Source organism: Eschrichtius robustus, chromosome 9 (genome assembly GCF_028021215.1).
Source record: "Eschrichtius robustus isolate mEscRob2 chromosome 9, mEscRob2.pri, whole genome shotgun sequence".
NCBI classification, from domain to species: domain Eukaryota; kingdom Metazoa; phylum Chordata; class Mammalia; order Artiodactyla; family Eschrichtiidae; genus Eschrichtius; species Eschrichtius robustus.
In genome coordinates, this window is record NC_090832.1 from 33,250,277 (window position 1) to 33,277,299 (window position 27,023).

The 27,023-nt window shown below is 38.9% G+C and overlaps 1 protein-coding gene across 1 annotated transcript in view; it reads left to right on the plus strand.

The window, feature by feature from the left end:
* The first annotated feature begins 368 nt into the window (after positions 1 to 368).
* Positions 369 to 27,023, plus strand: part of ARHGAP18 (Rho GTPase activating protein 18) — a 191,471-nt gene continuing 164,816 nt past the window's right edge. Inside the window, exon 1 of the mRNA XM_068551301.1 lies at positions 369 to 639. Coding sequence (XP_068407402.1) covers positions 596 to 639 — 44 coding nt within the window. The 5' untranslated portion in view covers positions 369 to 595. The remainder of the gene's footprint in view (positions 640 to 27,023) is intronic.

Genomic DNA, 27,023 nt, shown 5'->3' on the forward strand with positions numbered 1-27,023 from the left:
TCCCCCTGTTCTAGAAATTACCTCCACTCAATCTCACCCTCGGCCCACTTCTCGGTTCTCCCTTTCTCAGATCAGGAAAATAAGTTCCCAGGTGCAAGGCCCTAGTCGGAGCTTCGGCAGCCAGGCATGCTCAGTAGCTGGGACCGCTCTGCGCTCACAGCCGCATTTGGCTCGCGCTGGGCTGGGGGAAGCGGAGGCTCTTGCGGCAGCCGATCCTTGCTCCTAGAAAGCTGACCTTCTCTGCCCAGTAACGTGCGGCTGTCCGAGCCTCAGCTGCGGCCGCGCAGCCGCGGGCTCCCTGGGAGTCCCCGCCGCAGCCGCTCTGCCGGCTCAGCAGCGCTGGTCTCGTGCTCCCGGTCCTCGTGCCCGCGCTTCAGCCCGATGCTTCTAGCAGCTGCTGGATGGTTGGTTCAGCAGAAATGACAGGCTGTGGTTCACCGTGAAGGGAGAGGGAGAGCTGCTTCTCTTCGGAGCCAGAGAGAGGAGGTGTGTCAGGGCACCAGCGCCCTGGGAAGATTCTCGCCGCGGCTCAACATCATCGCTTCCTTCTACACTTCTTGTCATCCAGGCGTTCCGTGCTCTTGACCTGGGAAAGATGGTTATAATAGTAACGAAGCTGGTGCACTGCTTTCATCTCAGGTAAGGAGAGCAGCTTTGAGTGCTTTCTCTTTCCACTGCATTTAGTATTAGCTCCGAAACCCACAGCTGGGAAAGGTCTTTTAACTACTAGCGTTGTTCTCACGTTACAAGTTTGTTTCTAACGAAGTCTGGGAAAAAAGAGTTTTTGTGTGATTTAAAAAATCCTTTCGGGTTGAGGTTGAAAATAAGCATTAGTGTTCTTTCTTACCTCTGTTATTCTTGACCCTGTCCCTGACCTGTTGGTAAAATTTAAGCCTCTATTTGCAAGATGAGGTTAAGGGTACTTTTTTTTCCTTTCAAAGATGCCTGGGATATTCTAGGGAAGGGTACTTTCCATATAGGCAAACGGATATTTTAATTGGTAGACTTTTCGGGATGATTATGATTTCAGTTACAGCCAAGAGGGAATAATTAATAATATTAAAATTGAGCATCAACTTTGATCAGCATTGAACTTAAGCTGACTAGAGGAAATATTCATACTATGCACAGTTACCTGGTTATTTGTAAAAACAAAACAAGTGTTTGGGGTTTACGCTTGAGAAATAAATAGGAGCCCACAAATTTGAAGAAAAACAAAAAATTAGCACCCCTCCTATTCTTTGAGTGTTGAGCAGGAGAGCGTCTCTACAGAATCGTCAGTTCAAAAGTAAAGAAACATTTTCAAAGTGTAGCTTTGTGGTTGCAAATTAACATTTTTGCTGGAAACTGTGGAGCCAACATCTTCAGATGGCTCTTCATATAAAGAAAAAATAGAGGAGGTTTTCAGATGTAAACCCAAAACATTCAAATATATGTATTTAACTCAGTGCTACCAAAGAAAAACTATCAAAATGCCATGTAGTAATAGCTAGTTTCAATTTATGTTAATTTAGCTGGAGGTTTTGAGAGAAAGGATCACTTTTCCAAGTCAATCCCAAATTAATAAGTTAATAGTAGGTCTACAAGTATTGCCTAACATTTAGCAATCATAATCAAATGGGGCAGAAGAATGTTTTCTTTATAATCTGGTGTCAGATTTCTTTATTTCCTGCTTAATCTAAAGATAAACTTATTAATAACAATTCATTTAAAACAGTATATGCTATTTTTCTAAGACATCAAAGGACTTTTTCGTATCAAAACTAAAACCCCCAAATTACAAATCTTGCAGTGATAAAGAGGAAGAAAAGACAAGGAAATACTTGATATTGAGTGGTAAATGCTTAACTGAAAAATAGTTGGAATCTCTGGACAGATTATTGCTTATAAAGTCTTCTTTTTAACATAGCTTAGCGTTTGTGATGCATTCCCTTGTGGGCCCATTTAACTTTGAACAAGTAAGCAGCCTCTAGGAAGAAAGGGTGAGGATTCAGGCTTGGGCAGAGCTAAAAATTTCTATTTCTAGTTTATTCTGGAGGGACAGGAACACAGCTGCATTCAGTCAACAGACTTTGTTCTACAGATGGAACCAGGTTCTTTAAAGTCTCGTTATTAGCCTGGGAGCTGGGAGAAATCCATTCCTTCCTCCCATTTTGGTGTGAATATCCTGACTGTATGCATTCCTAGTACCCCAAGTTCTGAGCTCTCAGCTGACCTGTGACAAGACATAATCTACCTGGGAACTCTGATGGTAATAGTCTGGTTTCTGACCTTTAACTGTTCACGCTAGCTGAGTTTGCAGATCCTCACCCCAGGGGTCCCTTGGTGGAATTAACATAAGAAGCACCATTTTTAGAAGCTCCCAAGGACCCAGGATTTTACTGAGAAAAACTGTCTCCTGAGGCCTTGGTCTCTTTCAATGGATGGTTTCTGGGAAGTCCCCCCCGTCCCCCATTATCAGCAGTGATTATTCCTGTTCTAGTTAGACATTAAGTTTGTTCTAATGCTAAGAACCCCAATCAGCAGCTGCCTAGAATGATGCCTTAATGATCGAACAGTTTGAAGAAGAAGAAAACAGGAGAAAAGTCATTCCAACATTTGGATTTTGAGGAATAAGGAGACAGTTCTGTTCCTTTCTCCGCTTATCTCCCCTCACATCCAATTATGACACACAATAAGGAGTAAAACTCTCCTCCAGTGCAAAGTGAGGATGGTGCTGGGGCCATGACATCCTCTGTGTCTGTCACTATCCTGTCCCAGCCCCACTATCCACCGCTGGTGTCTCTTCATATGAGATAGAAGACAAAATGTGAGTTTTACAAACTGCCTTAGAGTGAGTTGGTCTGTGAAGCAAATGCTTGAAATAGAATAAATTTCATTTTCCCTTTTACCAGTTGAATAGTTCTAGAACTTCAGTCCTAATACGTATGTTTCCTTGTCTTTTCCTTTATTAAGGAAGAACATATGTCTGCCTCTGTTTCTACCACTGTTTTTGAGGTAGACTCAACTAGTGTTTAGGATTAGAGCATGGCTCAGCTGTAGTTCATTCTCAAAGCCTGGATCAGTATATACCCCACGTATTTTTCAATAGAGGGACTACATGATCAGAAATGTTTTATTTTAATAATAATATAGAACTTTTCCATCTATCCCCCATCAGATTTTTTGTAGCAGTCTAAAAAGAGCTAATCAACTATCTTGTATATCATAAAAGGTGTTAGTCCTGGTCACTGGTTACTTTTAATAAGTGAATTCCATTAATTAGGATGACTCTTAGCTTTGGTTTTAGCATCTTAAGGAGAGGAAAATTGTACCCATACAGAACTAGAAATACTCAAACATTAACTGGAGTCTGGGCAAGAAGCCAGAAATATCAAACTTCTGGAGTTGATATATTCGTGTCCAAAATTCCAGGGATTCTGTGTCGTCTTCAAGGGCATAGTTAGTTTTCAGCCCAGCCAGCAACTTTCAGATTGTCACTTCTAGAAATTCAATTTGGGAACATACGTACCTCCTAAGGTTTGAGGGTAGTATTGTTTCTCTGTGACATATTTTCTGCGGAATTGCTCGGCAATGTCGGGGGAGGACGGGCAGGGAGGAGGTAAGGGGGGAGTCTCTGCTGATATCTTTTCAAAGATGCAAGCCTAGTTGGCCTGTGAATATATGCATTTCTTGGAACAAATCAGTCTATTTTCCACTCCCTCCTCTTACATCTTTAAGTTGCTTATATTATTGTGTTTGAATGTCTTGCTTTTATCAATTTTTAAAAAGTTGTAAGCTGTTGCAGAGTTAACCTGATGAATCTCTTAGAAACCTTCAGTTCTAAGAAGTCACCCAGTAAAGGCATTCAAAAGAAGAGATGTAACTAAATCCCCATTTTCTGCTTCTACTACCGTATATCACACAAACTGGCAGTGGTGATGCCATGGCATGATGAGAAGGAAAATGCACAATCTTAATCAGTTCCTCAAGCACATTATAAAATAAACTTGAAGGCAATATTCAGATAAAAGCTTTCCAGCTGATAACTTTTTTCCTTCTCCCTTACGAAAGGTTTATTGATCACCTATATGATGAGTGATACTCAGGATACTCATGTGATACTCATGTCCCCAAAGATAGTAAATCATAATCCCACCACCAAACTTAATCACTTTAATATTTTTGTATTTGTCCAATAGAAAACTTAGAAAATACAGGGACCTGTCCCCAGAAAAAATAAAATATTCCATAATCTTATCACTTAAATTTACAGATAATATTTTTGGTATCCTACAAACTCTTTTTGAAGCCAATATATTATTTTTAGAAAACTAGTTTATTCTGGATATGCTGGCAAAAACATCTCTTTAGGCTTTAATCAACCAGAAAATGTCTGCTTTAAGTCTGAATGGAAAAACAAGTTCATGTGCCACAGGGTCACCTTATTAATTCATTAAATATTTTCCTGCACATCAGGGGCTGGGGCTTTATGACCTGTGGTGTATGCTCTCTGAATAAACTGTCCCCTCCCATATCCCACATGTGTACCACTACATTCCTTGGGGTTAGCAAGGCTGCATTTGACCCTCTGACTTAATATGTGCGTTGTATTGTTCACTATACCTGCTTTTACAAAGACTTGGGTACTAGATCTCTCTTGTGTCATTTTTGGAGTCTTTCACTAAGGGTAGCCCAGTGAAAGGCTAAAACTGATAGGCTTGCCCTGGCCTGGAGAGGACCTAGAGAAATCCTGGGGCTGGGAGGACCAAACATTTATTTTTTCTAGGTTTTGCCCTTAGGCCTTCAACTTTACAGAGGGACTCATCAGTAAGGGAAGAACTGGGCTTCCTCCAGGCAGTGGACACCAGAAACATGAAAGGGAGAGATCTTGCAGTGGTCTCCAATGAATCCCTGAGAATGTGCTCATTGCACCTCTTACTCTGGTTTCAGAATACATTTTATAGGTGTGTCATACCTCGGTTATTAAAACTATTAGTACTCTTTGTTTGCATTGTATTTTCAAACTTTCAGAGTGCTATCACATAGGTTACTCTATTAAATAAACATTTGAGAACTATACTTCTTTATCTTATCCCAAACACCTGAAATTCAACATGGACGCAACAGACTAATGTTTATCTTTGCATTCCAAGCTTGCTTCTCCTGCTGTAATTCCTGACTTTATCTGGTCTAAAGTCTCCCAAATGAGAAAGGGGAGAATCTCCTTTAGCTCTTTCTTCTCCATCTGATCGGAAATAATGTCTATGCAAGTTCAGAAAAGCCTCTCAAATCTTTTCCTCCCATCCATTCTACTGGTCTCTGTTTTGGTTCAATCAACTCCTTCCGTCTTTCCCTGGGTCTGTTAAGCATTCTCCTGTAATACTCCCCTCTTTGGTCCTCTGTGCTGCAGCCAGAGTGATCTATTGGGGCTTTTTAAAAATTTAGATGTTTGACCATGATGGTTTCCAGATTGTACGATACAGTGCTACATATCCGGATCATCTGTGAATTTCTCAGACATACAAGGTACATCTCAGTTTGCCTTCATTTTCTAAGTTTGTCTCCTTTGCTTTCTCATTGTTTTACCCCATGGTCTAGCTATGTTGATCTTTTCTTTGTTTCTTTAATGTGTTAATCTTGAGCCTTATACCTTGCACCTGCTGTGTCCTCTACTGCAGTATCTTTCTCCTTCCTCTCCAAGTGGCGTATTCTATTCATTCCTGAAGATGCAGACCTAATTTATCTGTTTCTTAGCTTCTCCTGAAACATCTTAGCTTCTCCTGAAACAATCTGATTAATATTAAAGCTGTTTCTTTTTTTTTCAGTAGCCACTCAATTAATGGTAGTTTATTCATTTTGTGTTAATACATAATATATATTGTGTGCCTTCCCCTTGCCAGATACTACATTAGTTCTTGAAGATACAGGAATGAAAAAAGATATGGACTTGCTCTCCATGAATGTGCGGTCTAATGGCAAGACACCTCCAAAGTGAGAGACTCGACAGGGTCAAAGCAGGATGCTGTTTGGGGTCGTTATTACTATTGTTATTACAGAGTTTGGTCCTTCTTTAGACCAGGCTTCTTTCTTCAGCCCTGTAGGCAATTAGTCCACTTAATCCTGAAACCATTTGCAGAGGTCCATGAATTAAAGGGCCAGGTAGTGTGACTTATTGGAATAGAACCATCATGATTGGAACAACAGTACAGTATCAGATGTCTCACTGACACTATTTTTACATTCTAAGATTGCTCAACCAATAGTCCAATCAGATCTCTTTTCTCATTACCTGCATAGGGAATACTGTTTTTGTTTGTTTGTTTTAATAGACTTTCTTTTAGAGTACTTTTAGGTTCATAGCAAAATTGAGATGATGATACAGCCATTTATTTCCCATGTACTTCCTGCCCTGGCACATACACCAGCCTCTCCCATTATCAACATCCCTCTTCAGAGTGATACATTTGTTACAATTGATGAACCTACATTGATACATCATAATCACCCAGAGTCCATACTTTACCATAGGGTTCACTCTTGGTGTTCTACTTTCTATGGGTTTGGACAATGTATAATGATACATATCTATCATTATGATATCATTCAGAGTATTTTCGCTGCCCTAAAAGTACTCTGTGCTCTGCTTATTCATCCCTTTCTTCCCTCCCACCAATCCCTGGCAACCACTGATGCTTTTACTGTCTCCAGAATTTTGCCTCTTCCAGAATGTCATATAGTTGGAATCATATAGCATGTAGTCTTTTCAGATTGGCTTCTTTCATTTAGTAATATGCATTTGTTTCCCACTGTCTTTTCATGACCTAACAGCTCATTCTTTTTAGTGATGAAAAGTATTCCATTGTCTGGCTGTACCATAGTGCATTGTTTCTTTCTAATTATTTTTATTCTTTTCTTCTGTTGGACTTGAGTCTCTGGGGGCGAGGGCTTTGATGTTTGGTTCCAGGCACATAGTATGCACCTAATTAATGGTTACTGTGTGAATAAGTGATAGGCACAACACTTTCCTCTTTCTCTCCTTTTCCTCATGTCTGTCCTTCACCTGGAAGCAGCTTCCAGACTGGATAAGTTTGTGCTCGTGGGAGAGAGTGCATTTCATTCTGTTTTTTCGCACCTAGTCTGCCATCACTTCTTAAACCCAGCAATCAGCAAAGTACAGCTCTTGGGCCAAATCTGGCCTGACACCCATTTTTGTAAATAAAGTTTTATTGGAACCCAGCCACACCCATTCATTTGTGTATTGTGAATGGCAGAGGAGTGGTTGAGACAGAGACCATTTGACCTGCTGTGCAAAAAACATTTACTATCTGGCCTTTATAGCAAAAGTTCTCTGACCTCTGCGCTCACCCGGGAAGGAGCTGGTGTCTGAGATCAGGGTGGCAAAAGTGATTGCTTGTAGGAACTTTTCCAAAGTATCAGCTGTTAGATCCTAATATGGAGTAATATGTTCCTGAGATTTATTTCGACTTGTGTGTTGAAGGTAGAAACTTTTTAAAAAAAAGTCTGGTGATAGGTCTGGTAGCTTTTAGTAATCACAAGATGGATGGTTTTGACCTAAGCAATTTTTGGATTAAACAGCTATCCTTAAGCTTTAACATGAATCAAAATCACCTGGAGGGCTTGTTAAACTGCAGAGTGTTTCCCCTCCCCCCGTGAATTCCTAATTCAGTAGGTCTGGGTGATGTTCCAGAAACTGTGATGAAACAGGTGCCCAGATGTTGCTAATGCTGCTGGTCTGGGGACCATACTTGGAGAACCATTAGTTTAGGGCAATATGGTTCTGAGCCTTAGTTGCATCTCAGAACCACCTAGGGAGTTTAGAGATTTTTATCTTAAAAATAAAACATGCTTGGGCCTCACCCCAGACTTACCAAGTCAGAATTTCCAGAGCTGGTCTGTATTTCAAAAAGAATAATTCTGAAGACTATTTAATCGTCTTTCTTTTAGAACTGTCATATGGGCTTTGCTGGTTAAGGTGTACATGAGGTGTTTTGATAATAACATAAACTTATTTGACAGTAAGTTTAAAACGGCAATTAGATATAGATGTTACATTCTTAGTTTTAAGTAAAACCATAAACTGGAATGTTGTATATGTATCACGTTTGTCAGTGGACTGCAGAAAAACTGTAGTCCAAAATGTACACTAAATTCAGCAAAATTCTTTTTTTTTCTTAGTAAATTTGGAAAGTATTTGTAAATTTTGTTTTTTCACTGTGTAAAATTAATTGTAATTCTATACTTGATAATCTCCCTTTTCACTTTTTTTAAAAGTGAGCGGGGATAACCAGCAAGGACCTACTGTATAGCACAGAGAACTATACTCAATATTTTAATAACCTATGGGAAAAGAACCTGAAAAAGAACATATATATATATATATATATATATATGGAACACTTTGTATATAAAACTGAATCACTTTGCTGTACACCTGAAACTAACACAACATTTTAAATCAACTATACTTCAATTTTGGGTGGGGAGTCCTGAACAGCTCACATTCTGCCATTTCTTCCATGGTTTCACTGTAGCAAATTTGAATGTTCAAGCACCTTCTAAAAATGGCTAGAAATAGCACAAGAGAGGTCTCCTTTCCTGGCTTTTCCTCCTCTGTCTTCAGAGAGAAAACATCCCTTACCATCTAGGTAGGTATCTTTTAAACAAAATAAAGCCCTGTTGCTCTGTACATGCTTTTGTTTAGAGATTTCGATTCCTCTCTACTGCCATTTCCACATACTCTAGAGCTGTGTTCATTTTAATTTTGTTGATTGCTATTTGCAGTGTTCTGAAGCTGAGTATTATGTCAGAATACAAATAAGGCAAAACAACCATGACATAGTAAATGTCTAAGAACCACATCTTTGGCACTTTGGCTGCTAATGTAGTAGCCTCGACAATCAGGAGCCACACAAAGAACTCTTAAGCCCTGTGTTTAGGAAGGGCGAGCATTTCAGTCACGCTTTTGGTCTGCACTTAAAAAAAAAAAAAAATTCTTTGGCCTTAAAAGGATAGGAATAAATACCAAGATTCGGATTTATAGATCCCCAAATACATACAACAAAATAGCCATCAACTTCTTTTTTTTTTAAATTGAAGTATAGTTGATTCACAGTGTTGTACCAATCTCTGCTGTACAGCAAATTGACTCAGTTATACACATATATACATTCTTTTTTTGTATTCTTTTCCATTACGGTTTATCACAGGATACTGAATACATTTCCCAGTGCTATACATTAGGACCTTGTTGTTTATCCATTCTAAATGTAATAGTTTGCATCGACCAACCCCAAACTCCCTGTCCATCCCTCTCCCCACTCGCCCCCTTGGCAACCACAAGTCTGATCTCTATGTCTATGAGTTTGTTTCTGTTTTGTAGGTAGGTTCATTTGTGCCATATTTTAGATTCCACATATAAGTGATATCATACGGTCTTTGTCTTTCTGACTTACTTCACTTAGTATGATAATCTCTAGTTGCATCCATGTTGCTGCAAATGGCATTATTTCCTTCTTTTTTATGGCTGAGTGGTATTCCATTGTGTATATATATATATATATATATATATATATATATATATATATATATATATATATATATATATATATACCCCACATCTTCTTTATCCATTCATCTGTCGATGAATGGATAAATAATTTTTTTCTGTTGATGGACATTTAGGTTGCTTCCATGTTTTGGCTGTTGTGAAGAGTGCTGCTATGAACATAGGGACGCATGTATCTTTTTGAATTATAGTTTTGTCTGGGTGCAATCAACTTCCTAAATTACATAATTCTATATTATGGAATCATGCTGATTACTAACATGAAGTGTCAGAATGTGAATTTGACAAATGGCTTAGCAAGAATCATGTTCTGAGGTATGGAAGAGCTCATTTATTAAGGGCATTTGGATTAATTCAAGTTTGAAGTCAGCTGTCTTAAGTGAAAATTTTCACACTTTTTTTTTCCATTTCATTAGTAGATTAGGATACTTAGGAGCCATTGTGAGTTACGTAGAAATGAAGAACTTTTTTTCTTTCCTTTTCATGAACCCATGGATGTCACTTGCTTATGCCTCAATCAGCTCTACAAAGTGGGCTTTTATTTGTAAGGACTCATTGTTACAGCCTCTAGAAGGCAATAGTATCCAGGAAAACCCCAAAGTAATGAAGAATGTTAATTCATTATTCTCTGTTGTTCTTATTTAAGCACAGTCATTGGAAGAGCAAGGGCTAGTTATTCAACTAGAAAAATTGATTGAAATAGAGACTCTTAATGATAATAACTTTTCTTAATGATAATAACTTTTTTATTACCTCATTACTTTTTGCCTTTTTGAACTTCATTTCTCAAGTGGAAATGTTCTAGATTCCTGCTTTATACATAAGCAGGGCCACTGTCATGGGCATAGCTAAAGGCTCTCCTTGTTTTGAGAGCAAAACAAAGTACTTCTTGTTGCCTTTTGTTCTTGTTCATAGGAATGTTGTTTAGGTCAGTCGGCTCCCAAAATGAACATGCTTTGCCCACGCTTAGATGGGCCCTGTGCTTGGTTTAATGCTCTGCTGTCACCGTCTTGAAGTGTTTAATATTTTCTGAGCAAGGGGCCCCATGTTTTTATTTTGCACTGGATCCCATAACTAACGTAGTCAGTCCTGGCAACAGGAACTGTATCTTATTCATCTTTTATTTCCCTGCAGATTTTCAGCATTGTGCTGGATGCACAGATGAGTAAATGAATGAATGAATGAGTGCTCCCTTTGTTCTGAGAGGAAAACAAAGTAGTTCTTGTTTCTTTGTGCATTGCTGATAGGAATGTGGTTTAGGTAAGTCGGTTCCCAAAGTGAATCTGCTTCAGACGTTGTGAGGTGGATAGCTGAGGGGTTGGCAGAAGTGGCAGTAGTGAATAAACTTTTAAAGAATACAGATTCTCTGGCCTCACTCTTCATCTTCCCGAATCAAAATTTCCTGAGAATAAAGGCCAGGAATCTGTGCATTTAAAAACTCCTCAGGGGCTTCCCTGGTGGCGCAGTGGTTGAGAATCTGCCTGCTGATGCAGGGGACACGGGTTCGAGCCCTGGTCTGGGAAGATCCCACATGCCACGGAGCAACTAGGCCCGTGAGCCACAACTACTGAGCCTGCGCGTCTGGAGCCTGTGCTCCGCAACAAGAGAGGCCACGATAGTGAGAGGCCCGCGCACCGCGATGAAGAGTGGCCCCCGCTTGCCGCAACTGGAGAAAGCCCTTGCACAGAAACGAAAAAACCCAACACAGCCAAAAAATAAAATAAATAAATTAATTAATTAATAATAATTAAAAAAAAAAAAAAAACAATTCCTCAGGTCCTCTCATACCTGGCACGGACTGTGGTCTTCTCCAAAGGCTCTGCAAGGCCTGTAGGTCTGTGCCCAGTTGCGGATGTGGGTTTCTGGTTTGTCAAGGCTGTCAAGAAAAAGGCCTGTTTCAAGTAACATCAAGTATCAATACAATTTAGGAGACAGTGGAAGATAAACCAGGCTAAGAATTAGCACAGCACACCCAAGCTCAGGATGCTACTGTGTGACAGCAACAGGGCTACCATTTGTCCCATTGCTTATGCCCCCATTGGAAGGGGTATGAGAGTCTGTGCGGTGTATGCTCACCAGCTCCCAAAGCATGAGGTGAAGGTTGGCATTACAAACCATGCCGTAGCGTAAAGGACCAGCCTGCTACAGCCTGCTGGCCTTCTCTCAGGTTTGGCAAGATGAGATCTACTTCCAAGTAGAGGTAACCAGGGGTGAATGCAGTATGGAAAGGCCAAAGTAATGGTCAGTCTAGTGCCTTCATGTGCAATTTGGACGTGGGCCTGGCCCAGAGCTACTGTAGATTTGGGGAAGGGGTTGTAGGGGTGGAGCAGAGGGTGTCTAAAGGGAGCTGTGGATGTAGGCTTGTCTATCCCTCACAGTATTAAATGATTCCCAGGTTTTTATTTAGAAGGCAAGGCTTCAGTGCAAGAGTGCATCTTGTGGATGTCATGATCAGAATGGGGCAGATGGGCTTCCCTGGTGGTGCCGTGGTTAAGAATCCGCCTGCCAATGCAGGGGACACGGGTTCGAGCCCTGGTCCGGGAAGATCCCACATGCTGCGGAGCAACTAAGCCCGTGCGCCACAACTACTGAGCCTGTGCTCTAGAGCCCGCGAGCCACAGCTACTGAGCCCGTGCGCCTAGAGCCGGTGCTCCACAACAAGAGAAGCCACCGCAATGAGAAGCCCACGCACTGCAACAAAGAATAGCCCCCGCTCACCACAATTAGAGAAAAGCCTGTGCGCAGCAACGAAGACCCAACGCAGCCAAAAATAAATAAATAAATAAATTTAGAATGGGGCAGATGATGTGCATCTCGTAATGAAAGATGAAGTTGCTTACAAGACACAAGTCTCTCAATACATAAAGAACCTTGTAATTCCAGACGTGATGGAGATGTACAAAGCTCATGTTGCTGAATGAGAGCATCTAGTCTATGAAAAAACTCCTAAGAAAGAAGTTTCAAGAGGCGAGGTAAAAGGTGAAGTGTCTCCTGCCCAGGAGGAAAGTGGTGCCCTTTAAGACCAAGCATCCTCAGAACTCAGGCGAGACCCTTAACAGCTCAATGTCAAACCGTCCCTGTCTGCCCTTGACTATGAAGAGTTTTCAGATTAAGAGATGCTTGTTAGCCGAGGCAGGAGGAGATTGGTTATAGGGCGTGGAGTGGTGGACGAGACAACAACTAACAGCAAAGGATTAGGGATAAAATTATCCAGAAAGAGAAAGTCATTTTTCAACTACCTGCATAATTTATTTTTATTACTTAGTAAATATATTTTCCCAGCACCTATTTCCTGTCAGATACTATTCCAGGCACTAGGATACAGGAGTGAGAAGAAGGGTTAATTCTTGATATCATGGAACCTGAATTTTGATGGGGTAAGAGAGACAGATACTAAACATGTCAGCGTTATGAGTGCTGTGAAGAGAATGTGAATGGTGTGAGTGGAAGATTATGGACCTCATGATGGGTGGGCAGGGATGTGGGTGTGTCCTCCTCTTCCTTCCATGCCAAATGTAGTTGCTACACTAATGTGTTAACTTATCAAGAGCTCAGTTCCCTTATCTTAGGAACTAAGACAGAATTCACCTTCAATGGCCAGGCCATTGAACAGTTTGGTTGTACAGGATGATTTATGGGGGCTTAGACTGACTTTGGTGCTGTCTATCATGTCAGTACTATAATAACAAGTACCTTTCCAGTTGTTGGATGTGTGTTAATTGAGTGCTAAAAATGAAAAAGTGAACTAACATTACTGTCTTCCTTTTTTTAATAAATATGTCTGGCTGACTTGAGGAAAATAAAAACAAAATGCCAAGCAGGTGATGTTTTCGTCTGCTAATATTTAAGTTGACTTTTGGCAGATTTCTCTCTTGTTTTATATTTACTGAAATACAGAAATTGAGACTGGCCAATGAGTAAATGGTTAAAGTGATGACATTTTTAACATTAAATATTTAAAATTATAGGCTAAGAGAAGAATATGTAGAATTAATCAACAAGCGAGTTTTATAATATTGGCTATTTTTGTTATAGATTTAAAGCATTGTATACTTTTATTGAGAAGTTAGACCCCGTGGGATGATTTTTTTTCTTTACTCTAGACTTGTAGAAAATTTAAGCATCATTAAAATGACCAAATAGAATTAATATGTACATAAGAAGAGATATTTTTTATAGCTCTTGAATAGAGAATTAGATAATACCAAAGCAAACTTTTGTTTATATGTAGATGATTTATGTATAATTTTAAAAATTATAGATGATATGGATATTTATAATTTTTAGAACACTAAATAATTAGAGAATCCAACAGAAAAATCATGAGTAGATGTATTTTAAATTTTTAAAAAATCCCTAGATTTACCAACAAAATCTATGAAGTGGAAATATTTGTTTTAAATTCTAGAGTTTTTAGTATCTTGGGCCATCTGATCTGATCTGATCACTCTCATTTTATATCTAAGGAAAGCTGAGACTTAGGTTAAACAATTTAGGATCTGGGGACTATTTCACTTTGAAGTGTTTACAGGACATGGTTTCAACCATTTGTAAGTGGAGAGGCCATTTAATATAGTAGTTATAAACATTCCTGGATTGGGATTCTGGTTATTGTTTTTGTTTTTTCATACATGCTAGCTCTGTGAACTTGGGTAAGTTACTTAATTTCTCTAAGGCTTCAGTTCCTCATCTGTATAGTTGGGAAAAACGGGGCATGCCCTCCTTCCTTGGGATTAGATGACAGAATGACCACAAGCACACAGCACAGTATGGGGCTTAGAGAAAGAAATCAGGGGAAATTGTTGTTATTGGTTAAACTAAAACAGAAATACTTCTATCAAAAAGGATCTTTCTGAAAGGTGACATTTTTAAACAATATATATTAGAAACACCTAAAATATAGACGTTTTCCTAGTTCTTTCTGATTAAGGAAATCAACTGTTATATTGTGACAATCTTTTTCTTGAAAATTTAGGTTTATTTGAATATCAGTTAGTAGATCTACAAGTGTTATTAGTACTTAGGCCAAGTGGTGGACTTTTGCTTTAAATTACAGCTAATACTTAAATAACAGATAAATTATATAGCATTTGCTATGTGCCAGGTACATATATCAACATATTTAATCCCCACAAAAAAAAAACCCGGTGAGATAGGTAATTATCATGATCCCTATGTGACAGATGTTGAAACTTCACCACAGAGAAGTCAAGCAGGAAGTCTGGGGTCACTGGGCTCTGCGTGGAGAAGCTGGGGTTTGAGCCCCACCTATTGGCACTAGAGTCACTACTCTCACCCATCACACTGTGAGCGCATCACAGGAGGAGGATTGCTAGTAAGGAGAAAGCAAGGGTACTCCAGTTATTGTACAAATCTGTGTTTGATTTGCCCAGGTGGGTTCTTATCCAACCAAGTATTGGCTTCTGAGAACTCCATTCTGTGGGGATACTCATACAATGTTAAAAGTGGCTGCCATTAATTGACTGCTTACACAGATCATAAACTCTAATAAGGACTTTACATATTTCTTTTTTTTTAAATCCATAACAGCCCCCTGAGATAGATATGATGATGATACATGTGATGATGCCCATTTTACAGATGATGAAACAGAGTCTGAGTGAAGTATATAACTTTCTCCAAATCACAGCTATTTGTCTCACTCCAAAGCCACTGTAATACTTAAGTTTCCATGATGAATATTGTGTATACCTCAGTTCTATGTCCCTGAAACTGTTAGTAAATGATGATGATGATGAACAGTAAATAGAGTAAGTCAACAGGGTGTTATGGAGAATGTCCCCCACTATCCCAGAATAATATATAATCCCATATCTAAGGATATTCAGTAATTATCTGTGTTACCTCCAGAAAGCAACGAGTCAGCTTCATATGAAACATGAGGGCAGGGCTTTGGACTAGATGATCTCTTTCCAGAGTAAGCCTTTCATCTTCCCAGCCAGGATGAGAATTTAGCTAAATATTCCCTTAAGTAACACTAGACGGCGCATGAGAACAAAAGAGTTGGGAGCCATTTATAGGATGCATGTAATCCTTATTTTGAAATAGAACAGAATTTATTTTCTGAAGTGAATCATTGATGATTTCAGTCTACCGATACCTAACGTAAGGAACACCTGACCTGATATTCTGCCAGTATAACACTCTACCTCGTCTACAATTTGGAGTAGAACTTTGATAAATCTAAGCAGAAAGCCAATTCTTTATTTTCGGCAGAACATTAACCAAACAGATCTCCTGGCATTATTTCTATAAAGTAATTCTGGCCCTACCATAGCAAAATTAAAGTAAATTGAATATCTGAAAGAGATGATACAGTCAAGGAATATTCCTATGAGCTCTATAAAATGAATTTTTATGCTTTCTTGGACATTGCAATGTATGTTACCAGGAATGCAGGCTTGTGACATTATGCAAGACACAAAGAAAATAGCCAAAAAGGGTACACATTTATTCTCTAGAGGTATTTGTTTTTAGGTCATGAAACTTCCATACTTTGGGCTCTATTAACTCAATTTATTTGTTTTCAACTATTACTCATAATCTTTTTTTTAAAATTTCTTTTTCTGGTCATTTGTGCTTTCTTTGAGGAGTTACAGAGCCTAGTGAGACAGAGTAAAGCAAAAGGTAGAAAACAAAGGAAAGAAACTACAAGGGTGGAGACAAAGGATTCAGTATTCAGATGAGAAGCTCTAATGCAACCCAGGTCAATATAATTTCACATCATTTTCTGAATGTCTCTGAAAAAATAAAAAATAATGGTGGATAGATGTGTTAGTTTAAGCCCAATACTTTCAAATTAAAAAAAAAAAATTGAAAGCGACACACTAGCCTATGTTAATTTTTAAAAACAGCTTTCCAGGAGAGAAGAAAATAGCATCCTTAAGGAAATGCCTCATGAGTATCTTTGCTCTTCACAACTGCATAAACCATTAAGAGCTAACCAGCTGATGTAAAGACAGGTCAGTTGTTTTGAAGCAAGTTTAAGAGTTAATTGAGTGCTTACTGTGTGCTTAACATTTGCTGCTGTTTATTTGTATTATCTCATTTAATTTTCCCAACAGTTCTTTGAGGGGGGATTCATTTATTATCCTCACTTTGTGGATGAAAAGACTGAGGTTTAAGGGGGTAAGGTAATAAGCCCAGGGTCTTGTGGCTACTGATGGGAGGAACCTGGTCTGTCTGATTCTTAAGGTCCAACTTTGCGCTTCCCTGGTGGCGCAGTGGTTAAGAATCCGCCTGCCAATGCAGGGGACACCAGTTCGATCCCTGGTCCGGGAAGATCCCATGTGCTGTGGAGCAACTAAGCCCATGCGCCACAACTACTGAGCCTGCGCTCTAGAGCCCACAAGCCACAACTACTGAGCCTGCGTGCCGCAACTACTGAAGCCAGTGCGCCTAGAGCCCGTGCTCCGCAACAAGAGGAGTCACTGCAATGAGAAGCCTGTGCACCGCAACCAAGAGTAGCCCCCACTCACCGCAACTAGAGAAAGCCCGTGTGCAGCAAGGAAGACCCAATGCAGCCAAAACTAAATAAACAAAGTAAATAAATTTATATATATAAAAAAAGATAGATACAAGTATATAAAATCAGGGCATGATCATGACTTGATAAATTAAGTAGACTTAATTTCAATACTGTAATGAGAGGGACCAATTCAAATTCTCACCATTTGTTTCACACTCACACTTCAAGGGCATTTACGATCTCTCAAAACTGATCAATTTTTAATCATTATTATTATTTTATGTAGTCAGTATTTGTTTAAATATAACTATATGTTTGCCTTATAGTTCATTCTTACATTGAGAGGCTGTATAGTGTAGCGATTAAGAGAATGGACTCTAGAGTCAGACTACGTGAACTTGAAGTCAGGTTATGTAGGCTCTCTGTACCTAAAATAGAAATGTAAAATAGAGACAGTAGTACCTTTTCTTCAAAAAAACATCTTTTAGAAGTTCCTTTAATAAGAGTCTGCTGGTAGTAAACTCTCTTTTGTTTGTTTGTTTGTATGGAATTGTCTTTTAGTTCACTCTTGTTCTTGAAAGATGATTTTCTCAATATATATTCTAAACTAAGAATTATTTGTTTCACCACTTTGAATGTATTGTTCCTCTGTCTTCTGCCTTTCCATTCTTGTAGTTGAGAAGTCAGGGTCAGTCAAATTGTCTTTCCTTTATATGTAATCTGTCTTTTTTGTCTGGATGCTCTCTCTTTTTTTAATAGAGATAAAATTTACATAGAGTGTAATGCACAGATATTAAGTGTACAATTCAGTGAGTTTTGTTAAATATATACACCAGTGTAACTACTGCTTGTATCAAGATGTAGACCATTTCTCCCAACATAGAAAGTTCCCTCATATCCATTTCCAGGCAACCCCTACCCTACCCCACCCCACATTAGGCAACGAATATGATGATTTCTGTAACCATAGTTTAGTTTTGTCTGTTCTTGAACTTCATATAAATTGAATCATGCAAAAAAAAAACTGATCAGTTTTGTGCAAATAAACCATGTTTCTTTTAAAAAGACTTGTGCACTTGCCCAGGCTCAAAGATATTAAAATCTAGCACATAAAGCCCATTACTAGAGGTAGAAATACAGGCAATAAACTGCTACAGCAACAACCATCAATTATAGTTAAGAATTTTTCTGTAACAACCAAATGGATAATCAAATACTGTAACAACTCACGTATTACTGAGCAAAGTGCATTTCTACAGTATTCAGTGTTGCTATTCAGTTTCTAACTTAAAACAGCCTATGGTAACTGGCAGCAAAGGAAGTCCTTGCAATAGACTGCCTCTGCTTGAGAACTTATGATGTAATTATTGCATGCTGCTAATATACCATCTAAACATGTTAGTATGGTCTTCCCTTGAGAAAAGTGTGGCATGAGAGCCAGACTTATGCCATATTGTGAATTAATTGAAATATTCTTTAGATATCCTCTCCATGTTCTCTTCTTTCTCAGTCATACTCCGGTGTCTTCACCACCCCCCCGGCACAGGCCCACTGTTACCCAAAGAAGCTTAGGCACCGTGGGTCACTTAAAAGCTATTTCACCAGTGATTGTGATCCCTTGCAGGTAACATGATGCTTGAACTCGGGTTCTAATGTTACTAGCCAGATAAAGTGAACTTCCTTTTGATGTTTAGGGGTTGCTTTCTCGTATTTGAACACAGTTCATTTTATTTTATTTATTTTAAATGAAAGATTTATTTTATTTTATTATTTATTTATTTTATTTATTTTTGGCCGTGTTGGGTCTTCGTTGCTGCGTGCAGGCTTTCTCTAGCTGCGGCAAGTGGGGGCTACTCTTTTTTTTTTGGGGGGGGAGGGGGCTACTCTTCATTGCAGTGGTTCGCGGGCCTCTCATTGCGGTGGCTTCTCTTGTTGAGGAGCACGGGCTCTAGGGCACGCGGTCTTCAATAGTTGTGGCTCGCGGGCTTAGTTGCTCTGCGGCCTGTGGGATCTTCCCGATCAGGGCTCAAACCCGTGTCCCCTGCATTGGCAGGCGGATTCTTAACCACTGTGCCAGCAGGGAAGCCCACACTGTTCATTTTATTCAACTCCAAAATTGTATGCAACTGTCATGTATTGGTGATTAACCTAATCTTGATTACCTTAATTTTGAGAGGATGACATAAATATAAAAAATCTCAGGAAGGAAAATATATTTTGCTTAGGCTTCCAGATCACCCATGATATAGCAGCAGAGGCACGCCCACCAACATGCTGGCCTTGTGTCTAAGAAAGTTATCCATAAATTAAAGTTTTTTAGTAACTTAGGGGGTGAATGGGTAGAAGATTATTATGAAATATGTTATTTTGGCACAAGCTCAAGGGAGGCCTCGGAGAACAGGATGTGGTTCATTGTATGCTAAATCTGCTTTGAGATTAGCTGGGTGAGATCATGCAAGTCTCTTAACCTCTGTAGTCTCAGAGCCTCATCTGTAAAAGGTGAGGTGTGGGGTTTGATGCGCTTAACATCTTTCTAAGCTCTAACCTTCTAGGATTTTTTTAGGCTCCACACCTGAAGAGAGTAATCAAAAGTAGGGCACGCGATTTTAATCAAAGCCCAAAATTATTTCAGGACAGTGTTGTTGTAATTAATATTCAGAAGTTCTTAGAGATACTTAGATGAAAGCTCAAAAGGAAAAATGATCATGGTTTAGCAAATTCAATGCGTAATTAATTGCAGATGACTAACGCTCTTCCTCCAGCTCTCCTTCCCCTTCAGGGGCACAGGAATAGGATAAGCAATAAAAGTGACTCAAATTCTTCCTGGCATGCCTGAAAGAGCCGAAGGAAATTTCTGACATGATTTAGCATGTGTAGTCTTCTATCCTTGTTAATTATTGTGAAATAGAATCTGCTTAATATCTAACAGTCCTTCTAACTTCATTTGTAATTCTGAACAGTCTAATAACATCCTTTGTCAACAGTGTCAAACAACCACAAATTTCATTTCACAGAGAAGTTGGGAGTACTCCATCTCTCCTGCTTCCTCAGTTCTTTATGGCGTCTGTATGATCTCACTTTTATGTGGAATCTAAAAAAAGATGGAACTCATAGAAACAGACCAGATTTGTGGTTGCCGGAGGTGAGGGAAATGGGTGAAGTGGGTCAAAAGGTACTAACTTCCGGGTATAAGATAAGTAAGTCCTAGAGATGTAATGTGCAGCATGGTGGCTATACTTAATAATACTGTATTGTATATTTTAAAGTTGCTAGGAGAGTAGATCTTAAAAGTTCTCATCTTAAGAAAAAAATTGTAACTATGTGAGGCAGTGGATGTTAACTTATTGTGGTGATCATTTACTGTATATACGTGTATCGAATCATTATGTTGTATACCGTAAGCTAATACAACGTTGTATGTCGGTTCTATCTCAATAAAACCAGGGACAAATTAGAGCAGTTGTTTGCTCAGTCTTATAACAATGTGATCTTCTTTTTCTAATGGGGGTGCTAGACAATGACAACAAAAATTCACACTTAATCCAAGTAAAAGTTTTAAGTAGAGCAGTATCGTCATAGGCCGGATCAGTGGGGTCCAAAATGGAAACTAGAATGAGAGGGGATTGGACTCGAAGAGGTCTTAGCGGTTATTTGTTCATCTTTCTTTTCTTTTCACATATAAGGAAACTAAGACCAGAGAAGTTAGGCATTTGCCTATGGTCACATGACAGGTTAGTGTTAGAGCCAGAACGAGAACCTGGGATTCCTGACACCAAAGTTGATAATTCCCCTTCCACACTATATTGACTGTCTTTGCAGTAACTGGATATAGAGAAGAAAAATGGAAAACAGATGATTTGCAAACTCTTTAATCCTGCTGAACTAGATGATTTTCGTGTTTGATTGCTGCTTTCAAAACCATAAGACTTAAAGGTCTGGTTTTGTGCATTACAGTGTGTATAGCATCTGAGTAATCTAATTATTACTTTCAGGAGAAACGATGTATGGAATTAACCATATTTTCTTCCTCGTGAGAAATAATTGCATTTTTGGACTTAGAATACTTGATGTTGACATTAATATTAAATAGAGTAATAACTTCTAGTGATACATTTGTGTGGTATGTGTGTTTGTGTGTAAGTGAAAGTAAAACCAAATGAATTATTAAGACAGGATGAGGACAGCCATGAAGGGAGACAGGCAGGATGAGTGTCAGGACTCTAGCATAAGCCAAAGGCAGCAGTGCTGAGATGCACTCCGATTTCTTCCTCCAGGCAACTTTTAATAAAACGGGAAACAGCGTCTGTTATAGTCTGGTGTGAACTATAGGACCACATGAGGAAGGTTTCTTCTCTTTGTCACCATGTTTTTAACTCAGAGTGGATGGATGAGTTTTTGCAGTGGACCTGGTAAATTGGTGTCAGTCTGCAGTAGCGTGAGAATGCTCTATTTTTATCTCTCAAATCATCCTGGGGAAATTTATAGACAAACAGTTCTAGATCCCAACCAAGGTGATGGAACCACTGCAAGGTAAACCTCCTCTTATGGAATCTACCCTAAAGGTAGATTTTCATTAACTAAGCAATTAGCAAAAATGGAGGATTGGAGGATTCATGTCCCTGTCTTGGACACATTGTACCTGCTCTCACCTGGAGTCCAGGAGGTTCCAGATGTGTCTGAATTCCAGTTTTACCACTTACTCTCCATATAGAAATACCCACGTGTTTGGTAACTTCTGTGAGCCTGAATTGCCCCTACGTATGAGTTAGCATTAGGTAGAGTACCTGATGCACACCATAAATGTAAACCTGTCTAATGAGTAATTGAATTAGTAGAGAAGAAAGAATAGACTGTGTAGAGGATGGCCTTTTTTTTTTAAAGCAGTACTGAAGTCTAAGGAATGAGCTTTATTGGAAAAGGGAAAATGTTAGAAAAAAGTGTTCAAGAATATGTGAATGTTCACTTCTCAAGATCTCCTAAGAATTGCTGGAACATAGTAAGAAGAGCTGGATTCTTCTCTCAGGTCCCAGATCTTGTTGAATTATTAGTATGCGCTGTAGCAAAGTTATAATTTCTTTCTCAAGAATTTGTTCCCTATGAAATTTTTCCTTAAGTTAAGCAGACTTTCTTAAAAAATCAAGATTTCTTTAGGATTTTTTTCCCCTTGTATATTTGGGACTATATCATTGGAACTTAAAGTCCCCTAACCCTTGCAATTAACACCTTCCGATCTGATGTCCCCTATCTATTGGGAAGCCAAAGGCTAATGTGTTGCCCTTACAAATAAACCATAACCTGTGACATGCATTGCTTGAATGAAGCACTGGCCCAGAGTTAAATATTGAAAATCCACCAGTAGGCAGGCTGACTAGGAATTATAAGTAGGTCTACGGGACATAGATATATAAAAGGTGATGCTAATTTTCTATTAAAACAGTGCAGAAAAGATGGAGAAGAGAATATGGAAATAAGGCCAAGTGTTGCCAACTGGGAGTATGAGGTTTGAAAACAGCAGATCCTTTGACTCCCTGAAGAATGAAACTTTTGGTTATAGAAATTGGGTGGAGCACAGGTGGTTCACTGCAGTCTCTCCCCTCTTGTGTAAGAGCAGGTCATCAAGGATCAAAAGTCATTTTCATGCACTGTCTAGTCATTGATTTTTTCCCTAAAATTAGTCCCATGGTCTCTTTTCTCTCTTTTTTTAATAGTAAAAAAATCCAAAAAGTAAATAGAAAAAACTAGTTTCATTTTTCTTGTGATTATGTAAAATACTGCTCATTGTAAAATATTCAAACATAAAGAAATGTATGAAAGCTAAAATTGTTTCAAGATAACCACCATTACTCTTTGAATGACCATCCTTTCATGATTCTCTTTATATCTGACGTTATTTGTTGTGTAACTTTTTTCTCATTGACAATCTTTTTTCCCTCACCTCTCCCCCAAGCCGTAACTGCTTTCGAAACAAAATAATACAAAAACAGGAAACCCATATTTACAACCTGCTGTGTACCTTTCCATATCTGTCTTCATGCTCATCTAATCATATAGAAAAATAATGGGCATAATGTATTTTGAAGTGTATTGTTTTAGAAAAAATAAAAATCTTGTAATCCTAGAGCTTAAAACCTCTCCAGACATGAGTGTAGAATGCTAGATTTTTATACATTTCTCTCTAATTTTTTATAGTTGCCTCACTTGCACCCAATTCAACAGCATTTTTCTTGGCAATTTGCCTTTATAAAAGATTCCCAAGGCATTCAACTTAGTTTTCATAGAAACAATTATTTTTGAACTCATATTTTGTCAGTTTTAATAATATATAGTTAAATTACTTAATATAATAGGTCCAATTAGCCTGAATAGCTTCCTTATTCTTAGTAAACATATATCATTCAAATGGTGAGAGAAGAGCTCCATCAGCACAGACAGAAGCCTACAAGTTTCAAACATTCTGCTTCTACCAGTGGGTTTTACATAGACCCGGGAGAACTCCTATTCTCCCAACATGTTTGGCTTTTGCTGAAATGACAAGAGACCATACATGCTATTCTGTGTCTCCCCCTCTAACCCTCACCCCTGTGGTATTATCCAGAGGTTCTTTTAAATTTGTGATTATATGAACAAGATTTGTTGAGAACGACCAAACACACTCTATTTACTATTTTTGCATACTTTACATAATATACAGTGTTCTTTAAATAATATATAATGATCTGATACCAGTGACTAATTTCTCTTCACTTATGTTTTGATGATAAACCTTATTCAGTGGATCATATATTATAGTTCTATTGAATCTCTTGCATGTTTCATAATTTGCTAACAAGATCTAATCTTTCCCTAAGATCTAATCTTTCTAATGTCACTCACTGAATCAGAGTCCTTCTGATCTAGTCTGAGTCTTTGGCTATGGCGAATGGGTCTCTTCTCCTACCTCCCAAAATAACTTGAAGCATTACTGCAAAGTAACTTCATACCCATTATTTTGTGGATTATCCAGTCTAGAAGTTACAAGTAAAGTGGCAGGCCAGGGGTGCCAGTGTCTGGAATTGGGTCAGCTAGAAGGTAGGCTGGTTGGTATCTGAATCTGGCATGTCAGAAGTGAAGTTTGGGGGAATTGGGCTAAGTTGTGAGGGATAGGCTAGGGCACTGTGAACTCCAAGAAATCAACAGAAGGATGAGTCAGAAATTCGAGTTTAGAATCCTGTGGAGGGACAGTCATGGACCCAGGCAAAGAAAACGGCACAGTGAGGAAGCTAGAAGATCATTTTAATGAGTCCATTTTGTCAGAATCTAAACACTCGGCCTTAGTAGTAAATCAAGTAGCAGCGAAATAATGGCATTTGGTACTTTATTCATTTGGAGAAAATTATGCCCTCATAATGAATGACAGGGCATGGCAAGTCATGCAGAATTGTTTAAATAGATTTTACTTTATACTCCTCTCCTTAGTCATTTAGGTACCAGCAGAATTTATCTATTTGGTCCAAATCTTTACAGGAAGAGGAAGCAAGAAACGGAAGTGAGAGGTGTGTTGATGTCAGTTAATGTCTCTGTAGCTCGACTGTTGAGTAATTGCTCAGTGGGATAAAGAGGAAGCAGCTGATGGCTGCTCAGCTCCACTCGCTCATGCTAGATGAACTGGCTTCTTCTAATTTATGATCCTGGATTATCTGTCTACAAAAAGTAAGGGGAAAAAAATAGATCCATTATCTCGGTGTAGCCTATAACAGATCGTGGGGTAAAGTTTAAAAGTACAAAAATTCCTGGCCTTAGTTTCAATAAAAATAAGGTGATAGAAAATACATTTATTGTCTCCTGCCAAATCATGATAGTAAATGGATAATACTTTTTTCTTTATCTTTTTCACATTTGATTAACAAAAGCAATAGCTATAAGATACGAACAGAGAAAATTGTAGGAGGATTTTTTTGTGTTTGTTTTAGAAAGTTGTTATTAATGCTGTTTACCTGCTATGCTGTACCTGTTTCTAGGAAAGTATCTTTTCTGTTTTAGGTATTAATTTCTTCTTCTTTGATCATTTTTCATCATAGTTACATGCTACCTTACTTACAAGGGAAACCTGGAAAATCTTGGTTAAGCCAATTTAAAAAATGCTTTAATTTTAAGGGTGACAAAGATAAAAGTACCAGAATGTACTGGTCCATGTATTTATAAGTCATGTGAATGACGGATCAAGTTTAAATGTAGTTGGGGGCTTCCCTGGTGGCGCAGTGGTTGAGAATCTGCCTGCTAATGCAGGGGACACGGGTTCGAACCCTGGTCTGGGAAGATCCCACATGCCGCGGAGCAACTAGGCCCGTGAGCCACAACTACTGAGCCTGCGCGTCTGGAGCCTGTGCTCCGCAACAAGAGAGGCCACGATAGTGAGAGGCCCGTGCACCGCGCTGAAGAGTGGCTCCCGCTTGCCACAACTAGAGAAAGCCCTCGCACAGAAACGAAGACCCAACACAGCCAAAATAAATAAATAAATAAATGTAGTTGGTTTTTCTGCATATCTTATAAATACCAGAGGTTTTGATTGAGGATCTAGAATAAAGAGCAGCTTGCCTATAAAGTTACGACTACAGATTATTCTAAAACAAACCAGAAATGTTGTCCCCCTTTGAAGAAAATTTATGAGGAGTAAACGCCTTAGGGATCTATTGTTACAAGCATCTCTCATGGATCAAAGTCCACTAGGAACCCCTCTACTGTGATATCTTTAGGAATAGGCTTATGAGCTACATAAAAATCTCTCTCACAGACAGTTCTTATGTGGTATGAGAATGTGTTTTATTGTAAAACCAGTTAACTAACTTTATAGTCACGTGTGAGCTGTAAGCTGTCCCTTGCAATTTAAGTGGTACTAATGGGGATGTAATTTGCAGCAATGCTTCTCTATTATCTCTAATTAAGGGGCTCTTTGTGTTTCAATTTCATAATAAAAACAAGTGTCTTTTATAACTTTTTTCACCTGTTTACTTTTTTTTATGCTCAGTTTTGTTTTCAGTTTCAGCTCAGCACATTTTAAAATTGCTGGTCTGTTCAAAGAAATTGGTTAAAAACTATTGTAGGTACTGTATTACTCTACTGTGCCTCCCCCCACCCCCCAGCAATCAGAAAAAATCAAAAAAAAACAAAAAACCTTCTAAATGTTTCTCGTTTCCATTTGCTTTTTAAAAATTGTGGCAAAATATACATAATATAAAATTTATCATTTTAAACATTTTTAAGTGTACAATTCAGGGGCATTAAGTCCATTTGCTTTTTCACCTGGTAACAAATGGGGAAATCTGGAGTCATTTAGAAATACACTTTTAGTAAGAATTCTAATACCGTAGATTTGTGGATAAAATAAGAAAATGGGTATCTTAATTTAACGGCTATTCCATTTTGGCTCACCTCCCTGAGAAGTGCTTATATTATTTATTAATTCATTTAACCATTATTTGTTAAGACTCTCCCATCTGCCAGTCTACCTTAGTGCAAGACCAAAAGGAAAAAGTCCTACCCTCCAGAGATCTCACTTAGACCTGTGTGTAGGGAGTCACAGAAGACAATCGTAATATATTGAGGAAATGTCTAGAATGGAGAAGATTGGAATGTAAATGGAAGCCCTAGAGGCAGGTTTGCTCAAGCTTCGCCACGTAAAGCTTACGTTTTACTCTAACGTAAAGGATGAGCAGGCACTGACCAACTAGGGAGGCCAAAGACAGCAGGGTATTTATGCTGAGGAAACAGCATGTGCCACGGCGTGGAGCCCGCGAGCCACCAGGGCGTCTACGGGGATGGCAGTGGGCTTGCTGTGGTGGCAGACAGGTGTGTCTGTGGCAGAACGTAGAGGTAGGATTAGAGGGCTGATGGGGACCGTCATGAAGGGCGCTGATCAGCCGATCTGCTGGTGTTTCCAAAGAGTGGTCTTAGTTTGAGATGTTCTTAGTTGTTACTTGAGTTGGGAGT